General features: G+C 33.0%; 1 protein-coding gene across 4 annotated transcripts in view; it reads left to right on the top strand.

Moving 5' to 3' along the window:
* The window catches only part of ABCC9 (ATP binding cassette subfamily C member 9), a 194,794-nt gene that overhangs the window by 50,090 nt on the left and 128,553 nt on the right, over positions 1–16,151 (top strand). For all 4 annotated transcript variants that reach the window (XM_001362608.3, XM_016425869.2, XM_007503530.2 and 1 more), the window contains exons 7-9: positions 5,832–6,026; positions 10,337–10,489; positions 10,912–11,067. In XM_001362608.3, coding sequence (XP_001362645.1) covers positions 5,832–6,026; positions 10,337–10,489; positions 10,912–11,067 — 504 coding nt within the window. The remainder of the gene's footprint in view (positions 1–5,831; positions 6,027–10,336; positions 10,490–10,911; positions 11,068–16,151) is intronic.

Below are 16,151 nucleotides of genomic sequence, written 5' to 3'. Positions count from 1 at the left end.
AAATATAAGCATTTACTGAATAGGTATTTTACATCTCATCTGTATTTCACCTAGGATTTGCATGATTATGATTTCTTTCAAGAAAGATGTTTTCTGGCAAACCAAGCCAAAGGTCATCTTCATCCCCTGGCTGGTACACCATCTCTTAAAACAAAAATGTTTTAAGTTAGGAAAGTCAGCAAAACTAGTCAACACATCAGACATGTCTGAGAGTATATTCTCCATCATAGTCTCTCACCTCTTCAAAGAAGGGAGAAAGGTACATTTTCTCAACCCTTCTTCAGGTCTTAATTTGGCCATCCTGATATCAATGAAACAAAACTGGTGGACTCATAGAGAAATGGATACACATTCATTGCCGGTAGAATAGCAAATTTGTAAATTTGCTACAGTGATCTGGCAGGAAGCAGCAAAAAATTATTAAAATAATCATATCCTTTTATTATGTCTATTATTGTTGAATTTATCTTAACGTTGTTATTGAAAACAAAACAAAACAAGATATTCAAAGATGGCAGAACTATATATAGTTGTATTCTTTTAAAAATATTTATTTCATTCAGTTACATGTAGAAACATTTTTTTTCTTATTTACACCTGTTTTAGTCTCTGATTTAATTGGCTAACTTAATGCAGAGCCCAGGCAAACTTTACTCATACATAAATGAGGAAACTGAGTCCAGGAAAAAGAAAGCTTTCTTTTTTACTTCCAAAGGACACATAGTGGCACTCAAGCCTAGAGTTTAGGTCTTTTGGCTCTCATTCAGTACTTTGCATAGTATGATATTAGGTTAGGCCACCCAGCAAAAACCTTTCCTGGGCCAGGAAAAGATGGATAGTTAGATGTTGATGTTGATGTTGATGTTGATGATGATACTGATGTTGTTGTTGATGATGATGATGATGTTAATGATGCTGAAGATGATGATATTGATCATGTTGTTGATGACGATGATTTGGATGATGATGATGATGTTGATGTTGAGAATGAAGTTGATCTTGTTGTTGATTATGATGTGTAAAAAATGGAGACTTGAACCCATGACTCCAGCCCCCAGAAGTCCTTGCTCACTTCCCAGAATGCTTTGTAATTGCACTGAATTCTCACCTGGGTGAGATCACAAATTATTATTTAAAGGAGTTCTTCACCTACTGAAGGTCTTTCCTGTTTCCACTTGCAAGCAGAGGGCTCTTTTCATGATGTAGGTGAGGTTAAAATGGGCCTCTCGGCCCACCTAGCACATGCTTCTCTTACTTGTATTTTCTTATATTCCTTATCTTAAATAAAACTCTAAAATATAATACTCCTTGCAGAGAGAAACTAATTTCTACCTGCCTCAGTTTCCCCTAAATTTTAATTATAAAAGTTGAACTTTAACTGTTACAGATGATTGAATATGGAGTTGGAGGTTTTCCTTCTATTTGAACCTTGATTAAAATTTCCCTGTAGACTGTCTCCAACCTCTTTCACCCTTCCAATATATTGCACTTCTCCTTACTTACCCCCATGTACTTCTTTATGAAATATAAAATTACCCCCATTTTATTTCTTTTCCCATTTTTCTTAGTATTATTCTCTTTTTTTACCTTTAGTTTATATATTATATATACACACACACATTTCATCCTATTGAATTTGTTACTGTACCCTCTAAGTATACTTCTAGCTACCCTGATGATAATAATAATTTTTAAGAGTTACAAATATCATCTTTTCTTATAGGAATACAAATCATTTGAACGTATTGTGTCCCTTAAAAAAAAAGTTTTTTTTCCCCTCTTTCTTAATGACCTTTTGGTGATTCTCTTGAATTCTGTGTTTGGGTATCAGATTTTCTGTTTAAGTCAAGTCTTCTCTTTATGAATGCTTGGAAGTCTTCTATTTTATTAAATGATTATGCTTTCCACTGCAAGAATATAGTCAATTTGCGGGAAATTGATTCTTGGTTATAGATCCAGTTCCCTTGCTTTCTGTAATATCATATTTAATGCCTTCTGGGCCTTCAGTGTAGATGCAGCCATGTCCTGTGCTATCTTAACTGTGGTTCCATGATATCTGAATGGTTCCTTCTTAACAGTTTGTAGTATCTTTTCCGTGGTTTGGTAGTTCTTGAATTTGGCTATAGCATTCCTGGGTGTTGTCAATTGGGTATTAAATGCAGGAGGTGATCTGTGGATTCTTTCAATCTCCACTTTTCCCTCTTGTTCAAGAATGTTGAGGCAGTTTTCTTGGATAATTTCCTGTAGAATTATGTCAAGGCTTTTTCTTTTGTCATGATTTTCTGTTAGTCCAATAATTCTTAAATTGTCTCTTCTGGATCTATTTTCCATGTCTTTAATTTTATCAATGAGGTATTTCATATTTTCCTCAATTTCATTCTTTTGATTTTGTTTTATAGACTCTTTCTGCCTTGTGAAGTCATTTGCTTCTAGTTGCTGGATTATAATTTTTAAAGACTGAATTTCATCCCTGGCTTTTTGGTCATCCTTCTTCTGGTTTGTTTTTCTTTGTAGGTCATCTTTCACTTTCTTTGCCTCATTTTCAGCTGGTCAATTCTTGCTTTCAAAACACTATTTTCTTGTTTTAGTTCATGTGCCTGTTTCCAGATGACTCATTTTGCTTTTTAAGTTCTTTTCCCAATTGTCTTCAGCCTCTCCTAATTGTTTTTTTTGAATTGTGTTTTGAGTTCTTCCAAAGCCTGAGTCCAATTCACTGGAATTTCTGAATTTTGCTTAGTGTTCCTTGGTCCTCCTTTGTTCCATTTGCTCTTTGTTCATTACCTGGATAGATGCTGTCGATTGTAATTTCTTTTTTCTTTTTCTTTTGTTTACTCATATTTTTTCCTTCTTCCCCCTGTCACTAACTGTAATATTACTCCTCTGATTATTTGCTAGATCTGTGGGTTTGGGCTATTCTGTCTTGAAGGGGCTTCTTCTCTGCTCTGCTGATTGCCTAGCTTAGGCTGATGGAGTATTAATGATCCCTGAGGCCAGATCTTCTTCAGCTGGAGTGGAAGCTAAAGGTAGAGGTGAAGGTGTGGAGGCTGAAGGGAGCTGGGCTTTTCACTCTGTTATCAATAAGCTCCCTGGGCATGGTTGCAGCCTTTGCCCTGGGAGCTTATTCAGCAGGATTCTTAGAGTGGAATTCAGTGCAGTTGGTGGGGGAGGGTGTTGGAGATTGAGCTTCCCTGTCCTCTGAAGGTTTCTTATCTGTCCTATTGATAGACTAGGATTAAATCAGGGCAGAGTTGAACTGAAGAACTAGATGTGCCCTGAGGCCAAAATATTAAGAAACTGAGGCCCAAGATGGAGAATGGCTTCCCTCCCATTCACGCCTTTCCTTCAGCTGCTTCCTTGCCCAGCTATGGTTAGAGCCCTGAGCCTGGCATGAATATGGCAACAAGGTGCTCCCTCTGGGCTAGAGCCCTCACACTGAGATTCCAGTGACTGCTGGATACTTAGCACAGTAGGGGAAGGTGTCCTGGGACATTTCTTCTTCCTTTTCCTTAAACCTGAGAATTCAGCCTTCTCTGCGTACCTTTTAAGTTGAATCGAGCAGAAGGGTTCCCTGGCTCTGAGATTTGTTTTTTTTTCTCCCTTGAAGCACATTTTTTTTATTGGTGTGGAAGGGTTTTCAGAGAGATCTGAACTTTTGCTGCTTCTAAGAGGCCATCTTGACTCTGCCCTGTACTTGTTTTTTCTGCATCTTCTTTAGAATTTGTTATTTTCCTTTTCTGTCATGTTACCCAGTCCTATGGGTGGTACCTCATAGTTGTTTGAATTTTTGCTTCTCTAATTAATAGTGATTTGGAGCCTTTTTTTATATGAATAGAGAAAGCTTGATTTCCTCCCTTCTGTTCCTATCCTTTGAACATTTGTAAATTGGGAAATACTTCTTATCTTTATAAATTTGGTTCAGCTTCCTAGGTGCTTGGGAAATGAAATCTTTATCAGAGAAACTTGCTGTAAATTCCCCCACCCTATCCCGTTTATTGTTTGCCATCTAATTTTGGCTGCATTGGTTTTGTTTTGGTAAAAACTCTTAATTTTCAGGTGATCAAAATTATCCCTTTTATATCCCATGATTATTTCTGGAACTTATTTTTTTTTTAAATAAACTCTTCTTTTACCCATATCTGACAGGCATTTTTTCACTTCCCTAGTTTCCTCATGATATCATCCTTTATGTCTAAATCATGTACTTATTTTGACCTTATCTTAGTATATAGTGTGTGTGTGATATTAGTCCATACCTCATTTCTGCCAATACTGATTTCCAGTTTCCCCAGAAGTTTTTATCAAAGAGTAAGTTCTTACCTCAAGATGGATTGTTTTTGTTTTAGAATTATATTATGAAATTAATGTTTTGGGAAATTATTACTATAGTATAACTTGAGAAGATAATGAGGGAAATTATGGGAACATAAAAAAGCCAATAATACATATTTTCAAAAGGGGGGGAAAGAATATATGGCTTCTGTTAATGAAAAATCAGGTATTTATGGGAAATGAGGAAAATTACCCTAAGACAAATTGCTTTGTTTTGGAAGTGTATTATGAAATTAATGTTTCAGGAAATGATTACTACAGTCTAACCTGAGTCATCCTAGTTATACCTCTGGGAAGAATATTTCACAACTTGATTTTAAAAACTATTTTTAAAAGGAAAATGAACAATAACATGGTTGTTTAATCTATAGAATAAGAAAAAAATTAAGCTCTCTGTGTAATGCCTTTAACTTGTAAAAGATTTCCAAAAGGAATTTATTTATTCTAACTTGAAAAATATGTAACATAATTGAACTATTTTTTTACATAACCTAGGCAAGTCAGCTACAGTATACAAATAACTATCATATTTATTTTTCCCCTTTATGGCTGATGGATAATTGGTAGTAAACTTGGAAAACTTGCTTCAAAATGTCATAGACAGTTACAGAATTAAAGCTATTATTTTTAATATCTATTCTTTATTTATGTTTCTTTGGTTTATCTCCCATTTCCTAGGAATTATGTTTATTGTAGCTATAAGCAATGATCATCATTGAAAAAATAATTCATTTTTAATTAGGAAGACTATATAGAAGAGTCTACAACCATTTGGATACATTATAATCAATTCTCTACTAATATGATTAATCATCATTATTATTGTTATTGCTAATAACTATATTTTATGATTAAATATTATATTACATGATGTTTTCCCTTCCCTTCCCTGAGTTCTCAAAGGCTATGCCAGGGATCAAAAGCTTTGACAGATTAAACCAAATTGGAATGACTTTGAATATTTGTTTGATGGTAACTCATATGACTGTTGTCCAAGAACTAGCAATACTAAATTTGGAGAGTCTCTGCCCAGCCAAGTTTGTCACAGGATGATTTTTTTTTTTAGTCATAGCAATTCTTGAAGATATGGGTTCAGCCTAAACTCTCCCACCTCAGTTAAATAGCAGATTCTTGGGTAGGAAATCACTGGTTTGCCAATAGGAATCAGAAATTTACTCTTTTTTATTAATTTTCCATCAAATCTTTTTTATTTTCCACTGGATTGTGTTAAGACTAAAGAAGCATGATATTTTATAAAGCACTTATTTTAGCTTGGTACTCCCAAGAGCTCTGAGAAATAGACATTAAACATGGTATTAGTATACATGATTATGAAAAATAGATGCACTCAGATTACTTTATGAACATTTTTCATATTTTGGGAAGGTGCATTGTATTTCCATATTCAGTGTTGTATGAACGATTAGGGACAACATTATAGTTGTTTAGCATCAATTATCAGTCTAATAGATGCCATATAAAATTTCATGGTTTTCTTTCAGAAAAAAGCAGCAGATCATCCCAAAAAAACTCCTTCCATATGGTTAGCCATGTACAAGGCTTTTGGGCGACCAATTCTGCTGAGCAGCACATTCCGCTATCTGGCTGACCTATTAGGTTTTGCTGGACCTCTCTGTATTTCTGGAATAGTTCAGCGTGTAAATGACACTATGGAAGTGGCAAATACAACAAACCGAGTAAGTTCATGGCACTAATCAAAGAAACTCATTATTATCACGTTTTTATTTGTTATTTTTTCTTTGTCAATTTTTAAATAGTTGTTTTCAGAGAATTTAATGCAGTTGATGGGTTGGATTAACCTTTGTAAGAAAGAAATATTTTTTAGGTACCTATGAGTCAGGTACTGTAATATTTCTTGATTTCTATAGAAGTGAATGATCAGGGGTAAAATATTGCTTATGCATGAATTCTTAGGTTGCTTTTAAAAGCTGCCAAGTCTGTGAAAATCTTGTTCTCAGTGTTATCTTTCTTTTCTGACTCTTACTGAATTTATTAATCTACTTTGCTCAAACATAAGTAAAATAGCCTTCATCTGATTATCTTGGAATTCATAAATATTAGCTTCCTACTTTCTTTTGGATATAGGTAAATAGTAAGAAACAAGATTTCCTAGTTCTACAATTTCAATATAGAAAGTCAAATTTATTTGTTAATATTCATGACTATGCTTGGTTCTAGGAATATAAAAATGGAAGAAAACAAAGTGTCTTCACGGGGCTTATAATATAGTGGTAGAGATAAGACGTGTACAAATGACTTTAATACAAATAGACAATAAGTACAAAGGAAAAATTTCTCATAAAGAAGTATGAGAAAATTTAGGGATAAATTGTGTGTGCATGCATGCATGCGTGTGTGTGTGTGTGTGTGTGTGTGTGTGTGTGTGTGTGTGTTCAAGGAAAACTTCAGGCATGAGTTAGGACCTGGGTTGGACTTTGAAATAAGGAAAAGATTTCAATAGATGAAGATGTTGTAGATAATGAAAATGAGAAAGGAGAATGAGAAAGGGAAAGGGTCATTCCATATTAGAATCTGTGATAAAGAATCAGAGGAAAAGCCAAGCATGCCTTTAGGTGTACCCTTGATTTTTGCTTTAAAATTTTGGATTGGTAAGGATTGATTAAAATAAAGATGAGTAAAATATTTAAGCTTCTATAGGAGGTACTTCTGGTCCAGCCATAAAGAATATCATCTATGAATTAAACTGCAGGAAGAACAGATTGATGAAGAAAGATAAGAAAAACAAAAAAGAGAATTTTTAAATTCTATCAAAAAAAAGGAGGAAGATAGATGGTCAGCATAGTGGGAGGTGATGATAATAGCTTATGGAGAGAATTAAAACTGTTCATCTCTTATTTTATTTTTGTTCTCTCTGACAAAGGTAAAGACCTATCCACCTCTAGAGAAAGGACTATAGGAGTATAAATGCAGATGGAAAGATATGATCTATCACTTGTTTATTTGGGCATATGATTGGGGGTTTTGGTTTTATAATATTATTCACTTACAAAAAAAGAATAATGAGGAAATTTTTTTGAGTGATAATGTATGTGTATAACCCAGATTGAATTGCTCATGAATTCCTGGATGGGGGAGGAAAGAAAAGAGGGAGACAATATAGATTATATAACTATGGAAAACTTATGTGGACATTTGTTATTAAAATAAAATAAATATAAAATATTAAAAAATAAAATAAATACTACTATCAATCACTATTTTTTTTGTATCAAAGTAATAAAAAAGGCAAAGACCTTTGGCTTGGAAAGGACAAATTACAAATAGCTAATGGAGAACCATGGCACAGAAGGAGATAGTAAAACAGCATCTAGCTACTTTTGATGAATTCCTATTAATTGTCCCAGATATACTATGTCCAGGAGAACTAACAAAACTAATAAATGTTATAAATGAGTCTGTCAGTTATCTTCAGAATATCATGAGATATTAGGGCAATTTCACCAGGATGGGAACTCAAATGTTTCTCTAATTGTTCTTTTTTTTAAAAGAAGAGAATGGAATCTACAAATTTATAGGCCAGTTAGTTTTATTTCAATTCCTGGCATAATTATTAAATCACTGACAACAGAGTCAGGGGTCATGAAAATCTTGCATTTCTTTGTCAAGAATTTGCCATTCCAGATAATACCTTGTTTCATTTTATGAGATAGTTACTAAACTTCTATAGAAATAGTTTACTTAGATTTTAGCAAACTATTTGACAAGTGTTTCTCATGCTACTCTGATGGAAAAGATGGTGAGATCTGAGTTAAAAAATGATACGTTTTAGGACTAGGACTTGGTTGAATGGCTAACCTCAAAGAGTAGTAACTTTGGGAGGAGGACTCTAGTCGACTGTGTTAGAGATTTGGCCTTGATCCTATGTTTAACATTTTTAAGGATCTGGGATGCAGGCATAGACAGCATTATTATCAAATTTGTGAATAACATAAAATGAGGAGGGATAGCCAAAGCATTAAATGAGAATAAGGCTCCAAAGAAGATCTTAGTAGAACATGAATTCATTGGGAGGTAAAGGGCTTTATCTCTCTATTCCAATCCCATGTAAATTTTGGATATGGATAGGATATCTGTTGGACCATATGACGTTTGAGGTCCTTTTGAAATCCAAGATTACATGATTCTCTCAATCAAAAGGACTGTAGGCTTGCAAATTTTGGTGGTTGGGGTTGTGGTGGCTCCTTCCATAGAAACAGAACATCATGTTGTATTTCAAAACTAGAAAATTTTTTTTATACTGAAGTGATTTGATTACACCAATGTTAATTATGATTATCAGTCTAAATTAGGCTTATAAAGTTGGTTTTTCTGTATTAGCTTTTTAAAAAATTTCCCCTGGCCTTGAGCACATTTTATTTGATATCTGCAATAGGTTTGGTATCATTATGGTGAACCTTTTGGGAGGGGGAGCTACCATGTTACTTACAAGGGGCAAATTAGAAATGGATCAGCTCTTTGAGCCTGGGCAAGATGGAAAGTGCCAGTCTTTAAATACACAAACACACACACACACACACACACACACACACACACACACACACTCCACCACCACCACCATGCTCTGCTGAAATCGCTTATTAAGGAGCTCTCTAAGTAAGTGATGGAAGGTAAGGGTTGTTGTTTTAAAAAAAAAAAAACCCTTACCTTCTGTCCTGGAGTCAATACTGTGTATTGGTTCCACAACTGAAGAACAGTAAGGGCTAGGTAATGGGGGTTAAGTGACTTATCCAGGGTCACACAGCTGGTAAGTGTCTGAGGCCAGATTTGAACCTAGGACCTCCCATTTCTAGGCCTGGCTTTCAACCCACTGAGCTACTCAGCTGCCCCCAAACATGTAATTTAAAGATATAATTTGATGAAAGAGAACACCACAAGTAGGAAGGTCAGGGAAGGCTTCCTGTGGCTTTTGAGGTAGGTCTTGAAGCCAAGAAGAGTCTAAAAAGCACAGGTGATAAGGGATCACATTCTGGATATGTGTAAAGGCAAAGAGGCAAGAGACAATGCCAAACCTGGAATTATGCCCAAAGAGTCATAAAACTGTGTAAACCTTTTGACCCAGCAATACCACTATTAAGTTTATTTCTTAAGGAAGTCAGGATATTAGAAAAAGAAACTATATGTCTTAAAATATTTATAATAGCTCTCTTTATGATGGCAAAGAACTGGAAATTGATGGGATGCCCATCAATTGAGGAATGACTAAACAAATTGTAGCCTATGATTGTGATAGGATACTTAAGAAATGTGCCTTAAGAAATGATGAGTAGGTTAATTAAAATAAAGATGGAAAGGCTTACATGAAATTGTGAAGAATAAAATGAGCAGAACTTGGAGAACATTATATAAAGCAACAGAAATATTATTTGAAGAATGATTTGTGTATGTCCACCTCCAGATAAAGAATGGTAAATATACACATATCTTTTTGTCAAATGATGCCTTCTCTAATGGGAGGAGAAGGAAGGAGGGAGATATCTAAGAATATTGATGTAACAAACAAATTAAAAGAGAGACAATGTGAAGCACAGGGAAGAGCAAGAAAAGCACTTTAGTTGAATTGTAGGGTGTGTGAAGTGGAAGATTTTGAAATAAGTCTGAAAAGGTAAACTGGATTCACATTATGAGGGGTTTTAAGGGAGTTTGCCATGTGGAGGAGTTTTAATTTCTTTCCTTATAGGTAATGAGTCTGGGAAGATTCTTGAGTTAGAGGAGTGTCATAGGCAGATCTGTTATACTTATGAAATCATTGTACAATTAAAAAAAGAAGTAGTTGAAATAAACTCATAGCTGGAATGTACCTCAGTGGCCTTTGGAAGTGAGGCATAATTTATGTTTACTTTTTTGAGGACACATCTTGCATTTTATTTTTACATTTAAGGTAGTTCATCCTTTAAATAATTTTATAATTGTGATATACCCGGCATGTTGGTTTTCCTAATCTTTTTTTCCTTTTTTTTGTGGCAAGGTTTCAAGTTCACTTACCTCAAAGGAATTCCTTGAAAATGCTTATGTTTTAGCTGTTCTTCTCTTCCTGGCCCTGATTCTACAAAGAACATTTCTACAGGCTTCCTACTATGTAACCATAGAAACTGGCATTAATCTTCGTGGAGCTTTGCTGGTAAATATATTCTTCAACATATTAATGTCTTCAAAAACATATCTAATTATAACAATTTTATATGGTCTTTTTTCTTGAAAATAACTAGATATTTCCAGGGAAGTGTAATGAAGATAAATAATAGAAAAATATTTTGTTGTTCTCTTTGGGATAATTCATTTTATACTGAGATTATGACTCTAGGTATTTGTGGACATAATTCATATTTCATCTCATAATACATATTAAGGTCATAATTATGTGAATAATATTTAATAGAAAGAATATATGAAAAGAAAAAAACATGGATTTTTAGTTCATCTAACTAGTTTAAAAATAGATTTTTGAATTCTGTACATTTCTTGATCTTAATATCTCCATTTAGTAATGAACTAATCTTTAGTAAAATTATAATTTTATTTATTTCATTTTTTTTCTTATAGGCTATGATATACAATAAAATCCTGAGGCTTTCTACATCTAATTTGTCCATGGGTGAGATGACTCTGGGACAAATCAATAACTTGGTTGCCATAGAAACTAATCAACTCATGTGGTTCTTGTTCCTGTGTCCTAATTTATGGGCCATGCCTGTTCAGGTAGAGCATCAAAGTAAGGTTTTAATTTATTAAAAAAAGAAGTGGAAAGTCAGTTAACTTGATAAAACTGTTCGAGAAACAGTCAAAAGAAACCTTTGGCTTTAGTATTAGTATTCTGCACAGAAAAGAGAAACATAACTATAATCTTAAGAATGTAAGTCTTCACTTGTCAATCTGATGCTTCATTTTGAGTATTGAATACTGTGACAATGGAGAAAAATTTTGATAAATCTTATTTACAAGTAATGCTTAAAGTATAATACTAGTGACTATATAACTATCTTCTGAAGAACTGCCCAGCTAAGTTTGAAAAGAACTCTCCCTAGGTTGTCTATAGAGTAATGGATTTTTGGCCAAATCAATTCTCAAAGACTAACTATTAAATCTTAGAGGAATTTCAAACTGTGTCAGTGTCTACAATGAAATCATGTATCCTTGAAATATTAAAGCACCAAGCATTTAAGAAAACCTAAATTGTTTAAAACCGTTTGATCTAGAAATTTGGAGTTGTAGAAAAAACATTGAGTTGAGAATACCATGATTTTTGTCTTGCCTCTGTCAACTAGGTAAATTTGGGTAAATCATTTATTTTGTTTGGATTTCATTTTTCTCATCTATAAAGAATTGTGGAATAGTTGATCCCTAAGGATTCTTTCAGTTCTGCTTGTGGGTTTCCCAAGCCTCGTTAACCTGATATCTGAGTGTAATATTTATATATTAAAAGGATTCTGTACATCAAAAAATATTCACCACTAGCTTATATTATTATTTTTAATGTACAAAGGATTTACAATTTCATGAGTATGGGTATTCCCTTTGCTAATACAGATTAAAATTCTTTTACATTTTTATAAGTGATCTTTGAGAATTCCATTTCTCCCCCAATTTTTATCACTCAGAAGCCATCTGTTGAAAAGACTCTCCAAACCTAACTTGGTTGGTCCTAGGTATGTACTGTAACAATTTAATTTCGTTTCTAGTAATAAACAGTATTATATTTTGTGAGGTTTATTAAAGATTATTAGAAATCAAGGATAGAAATTAATAAATCATGTTAGTGCCCGTGGCTGATTAGCCAATTCAGAACCCCTGTGTTTAGGTTACTTACTACATCATTGCAAAATGGAAGAGGCTGAAGTAGGCCTTACAGCCAGTTTAAATGCTAATTGTAATCTCGCTCAGGTGGGGACTCAGGTGAGATTATAGGGAATTCTGGGAAGTACCAAGGACTTCTGGGGATTGAAGTCTGGAGTTCAGATCTCCATTTTTACAGTATGTACGTATGTATGCATGCATGTATGTATATATGTATGTATGTGTGTGTATGCACACACCAGAAGAATCTGTTACATATAGCATAAGTGATAAATGTATATAACATATATGGCAAATAAATTTCATATGATAAATATATAACATATGTGATAAATGTATTCTACAAAATATATAGAATATATGCTTATGCCTGTTATAATACATCACAACATGCATCCATTATAGTATATATCACATATGTGTATTACTATATATAACCTACACAGTTGTATATTATATATGACAACACTAGGACATATAGTATATTACATATATCATATATTAGGACATACAATATAGGTATTAACTGACATTAAATACATAATGCATATATGTTATACATATATTACACATATGTGAAACTTTGTTTTTACATCCATTTATAATCCATTCCTCCCACTGAACAAACCAAAAAGAAAAAAAGAAAAAGAAAACCTTATCTAGACACATGCATAATTTGTTTTAGAATTTGAATCATCATTATATTATAATAATTATTATATGCTATATGTACATTATTATGTACCTTGGATATGAAATATTTTTCAAAGACATTTGCAACACATTTTTATTTACCTATTTTCTTCTTGATTTTTAAAAACTTAAATGTTTGTACAAACACTTTTAAAGTTTTTATAATCAGAATTGTACATTTTATCACGTGTGATCCACTCACTTGTTTAGATGAGGGTTTTTTTCTTATTTGGATATCTTATGAGTAATTTTTTCATAGCACCTCTAATTTTTTTTTCTGTGATCTTCGACTGTAAACCATGTGTCCATGTAGAGCTTATCTTGATGGATGGTGTGAGATATAGGTCTAAATTTTATTTCTGTCAGAGAGTATTTAAGTCTTTTCCCCCCAGTAACAGGTGTCTTTAGATTTGTTGAACACTGGGCAATTGTACTTGTTTGCTTCTCAATGTTTTACACACAAACACTTCCACTGATTGACTTTTCTCTTTTAACCTGTACCAATTAATTTTTAATATTTCTTACTTAGGAGTATAGTTTCAGATTTGTTAAGTTACACTACCTACTTTCCTCTTTTTTCATTGTTACCCTGATTCTTGATCTTTTATTCATCTACATTTGAATTTATTATTTTTCAACCCTATAAAATAATCTTTTGGTAGTTGGATTGGTACAACGCTGACTAAGTAAATTGATGTATTTAACATTATTTTTTATTATATCAGCTTGACCAACCCATGAGCAATTAATGTCTTTCTAATTATATTGGTCTCTCATTATTTCTGCAAAGAGTTTTTGGGATTCATGTAGTTTTTAAGTATCTTGGTAGGCACATTCCCAAATATTTTATAACTTCTGTAATTATTTTGAAAGGGATTTCTCTTTCTTTCTCTTTTGGGGATTTATTGGTAAGAGATAGGAATATTAATGTTATGTGTGGATTTATTTATATTTTGGAACTTTGTAGGATTTAGTGGTTATTAATTTTTGATGATCTCTTTGGGGTTTCCTAAATAAATCATATTGTAAGTCCCAAAAGCAGCAATATTGTTTCCTCTTCATCTATGCATATTTTTAAATTTCTCTTTCTTATTGCTACAACTAGCATTTCGAACACTTTGTTAAACAGTGTTACTGATAAGAGGCATCCTTGTTTCACTCTTGATCTAATTGAAAAGTCTAAGTTTTCTCTGAGGAGATTTAGACAAATACTATTTGTGATGTTTACAAAAAGTTCTAAAAAATAGAAACAAATGCTGAATTTCATTGAAAGCCTTTCAGCAACTATTGACATAATATTCTTTTGTTATTATGTTCTTAACATCTAAAAAGTGGAGATAAGGAGTTCTTTGTGAAATTAGGGAACTCATTTCATCTCTCTGTCCCTTACTTTCCTTACATGTAAAATGAGGAGTTTGACTATATGCCTCCTATTCTTTCCAAACTTAAACCTTTGATTTGATCATTAGTTCTTAATGTTGGATAAGCTTTTGCAAAAAGTGCTGATAATTAGGTCAACATCTATATTTTTCCATATCTTATTTATAATAGATGAGTTTGTAACTTTCAAAATGAAGACTTTTCTTATTTTTAGCTATTATTTAATTTCTTGCTAATTTTAAACTTTGCTCAATATCATATAAGGGCAACATCAAATGTGCACAATATGGAGTCAGGTTTCTCCAGGTTGTCATCCCTCTCTCTGCTTGAAAAGATCAAAAGTTTAGTTGCTATAAGAGATTTACAAGTCTTTTGAGTTCTTCATTGTGTTTACTATTTGACATTGGCTAAGCTTCTGAAGAAAGCAGTGATAATCAAGGTTATGTGTATTTCTTTTTCTATTTCTATATCCTATGTTAATAGGTTAGATTGAAGCTATGACAATTGTTTGTAGTGTTTTCTTTAAAAATTTGTTGCAATTTGCTGTTGATTTCAATTTTCTCTTGCTGGTTGATGATCTTCATTCAGAAAGCTAGTACTTTTTTTTTTTTAAACCCTTACCTTCCTTCTTGGAATCAATACTGTGTATTGGTTCCAAGGCAGAAGAGTGGTAAGGGCTAGACAATGGGAGTCAAGTGAATTGCCCAGGGTCACAGGAAGTGGCTAAGGCCAGATTTGAACCTAGGACCTCCCATCTCTAGGCCTGGCTCTCAATCCACTTAGCCACCCAGCTACCTCCTTTTTTTCTTTTCTTTTCTTTCTTTCTTTTTTTTAAGAAAGCTGGTTCTTAAACATTCACCAGAATTCATTCATCAGTAACCATTTACATCTAAAACTATTTATTTTCAAAATAAAATAAGTTAGAGTAATGTTGGGTATTTTCTATATCTAGAGCCTTCAGATTGTCCTCTGAAAGAAAGTATTCATTTGGGGAAGAAGACTTCTAAGTTTTCTTACAAATGTGACTACTTTTTGTTCATTAAATCTGAACAATATATTCCAAAATACTTTCCTCAATATTCCTTGGGTCCACTTTTGCATTGAAGTCACTGAATCTCAAAATGTTGTTTGACAGGGTTTGGAAGACATTGTTAAATTCTTCACACAAATTCCTTACCTCTATTTTTTTCCCCTGCAAAGAGTGGTTTTTGGATTCATATAATTTCTGGGTTAGCTTAGTAGATACATCCCAAAATATTTTATAACTATTACAGTTATTTTAAATGGGATTTCTCTTTCTAGCTCCTCTTTTGGGGTTTTGTTGGTAATATTAAGGAATGTTAATGATATATGAGCACTTTAAGAATTTTTACATGACCAGTTGTCACATGAGAGTAAGTTCCTTGTTACTTTTGGGTGCCTGAAGAAAACCACTTTACTATCCTCTTTGTTTTTCTTTCCAAGGAAAACCAGTAGCCATCAGGACATTTTACCATAACTCCCTTTTTTTCTTTTGGTTGCATTTATCCTGGCAATATCCGTATTGATGTGGGTCAGTTCCTCTAATAGTATATCAATTTGTTGGATTTTGGACAAAGATTTTTCTACATTTAATGTCTTAGATTAGTATTTATTAAACTAATTCATAGAACCTTCTTATCTCTTTCTCATTATTATTATTATCATGATCACTGAAGAAGTATAAAGGGACCACATAAAACTCAAGCCCATTCTGTATTTTCCTTTGTTTCATCTATTGTCATAACCAAATAATTTAATTTTTAGTGGTCTACCTTCTGACAATGAGCCTCTCTTGGCTGATTTTGTCTTTAGACAGTAGACTAATTCTAACATTAATATGTGAAGCCCATTTAATATGTTATTTATATGCCAGCATTTGTTCTTAATTAGAATAA

The sequence above is a fragment of the Monodelphis domestica genome, chromosome 5 (genome assembly GCF_027887165.1).
Source record: "Monodelphis domestica isolate mMonDom1 chromosome 5, mMonDom1.pri, whole genome shotgun sequence".
In the NCBI taxonomy this organism is placed as follows: domain Eukaryota; kingdom Metazoa; phylum Chordata; class Mammalia; order Didelphimorphia; family Didelphidae; genus Monodelphis; species Monodelphis domestica.
Note: the sequence above shows the minus strand (reverse complement) of the source record. Positions and strands in the feature narration are given on the sequence as shown.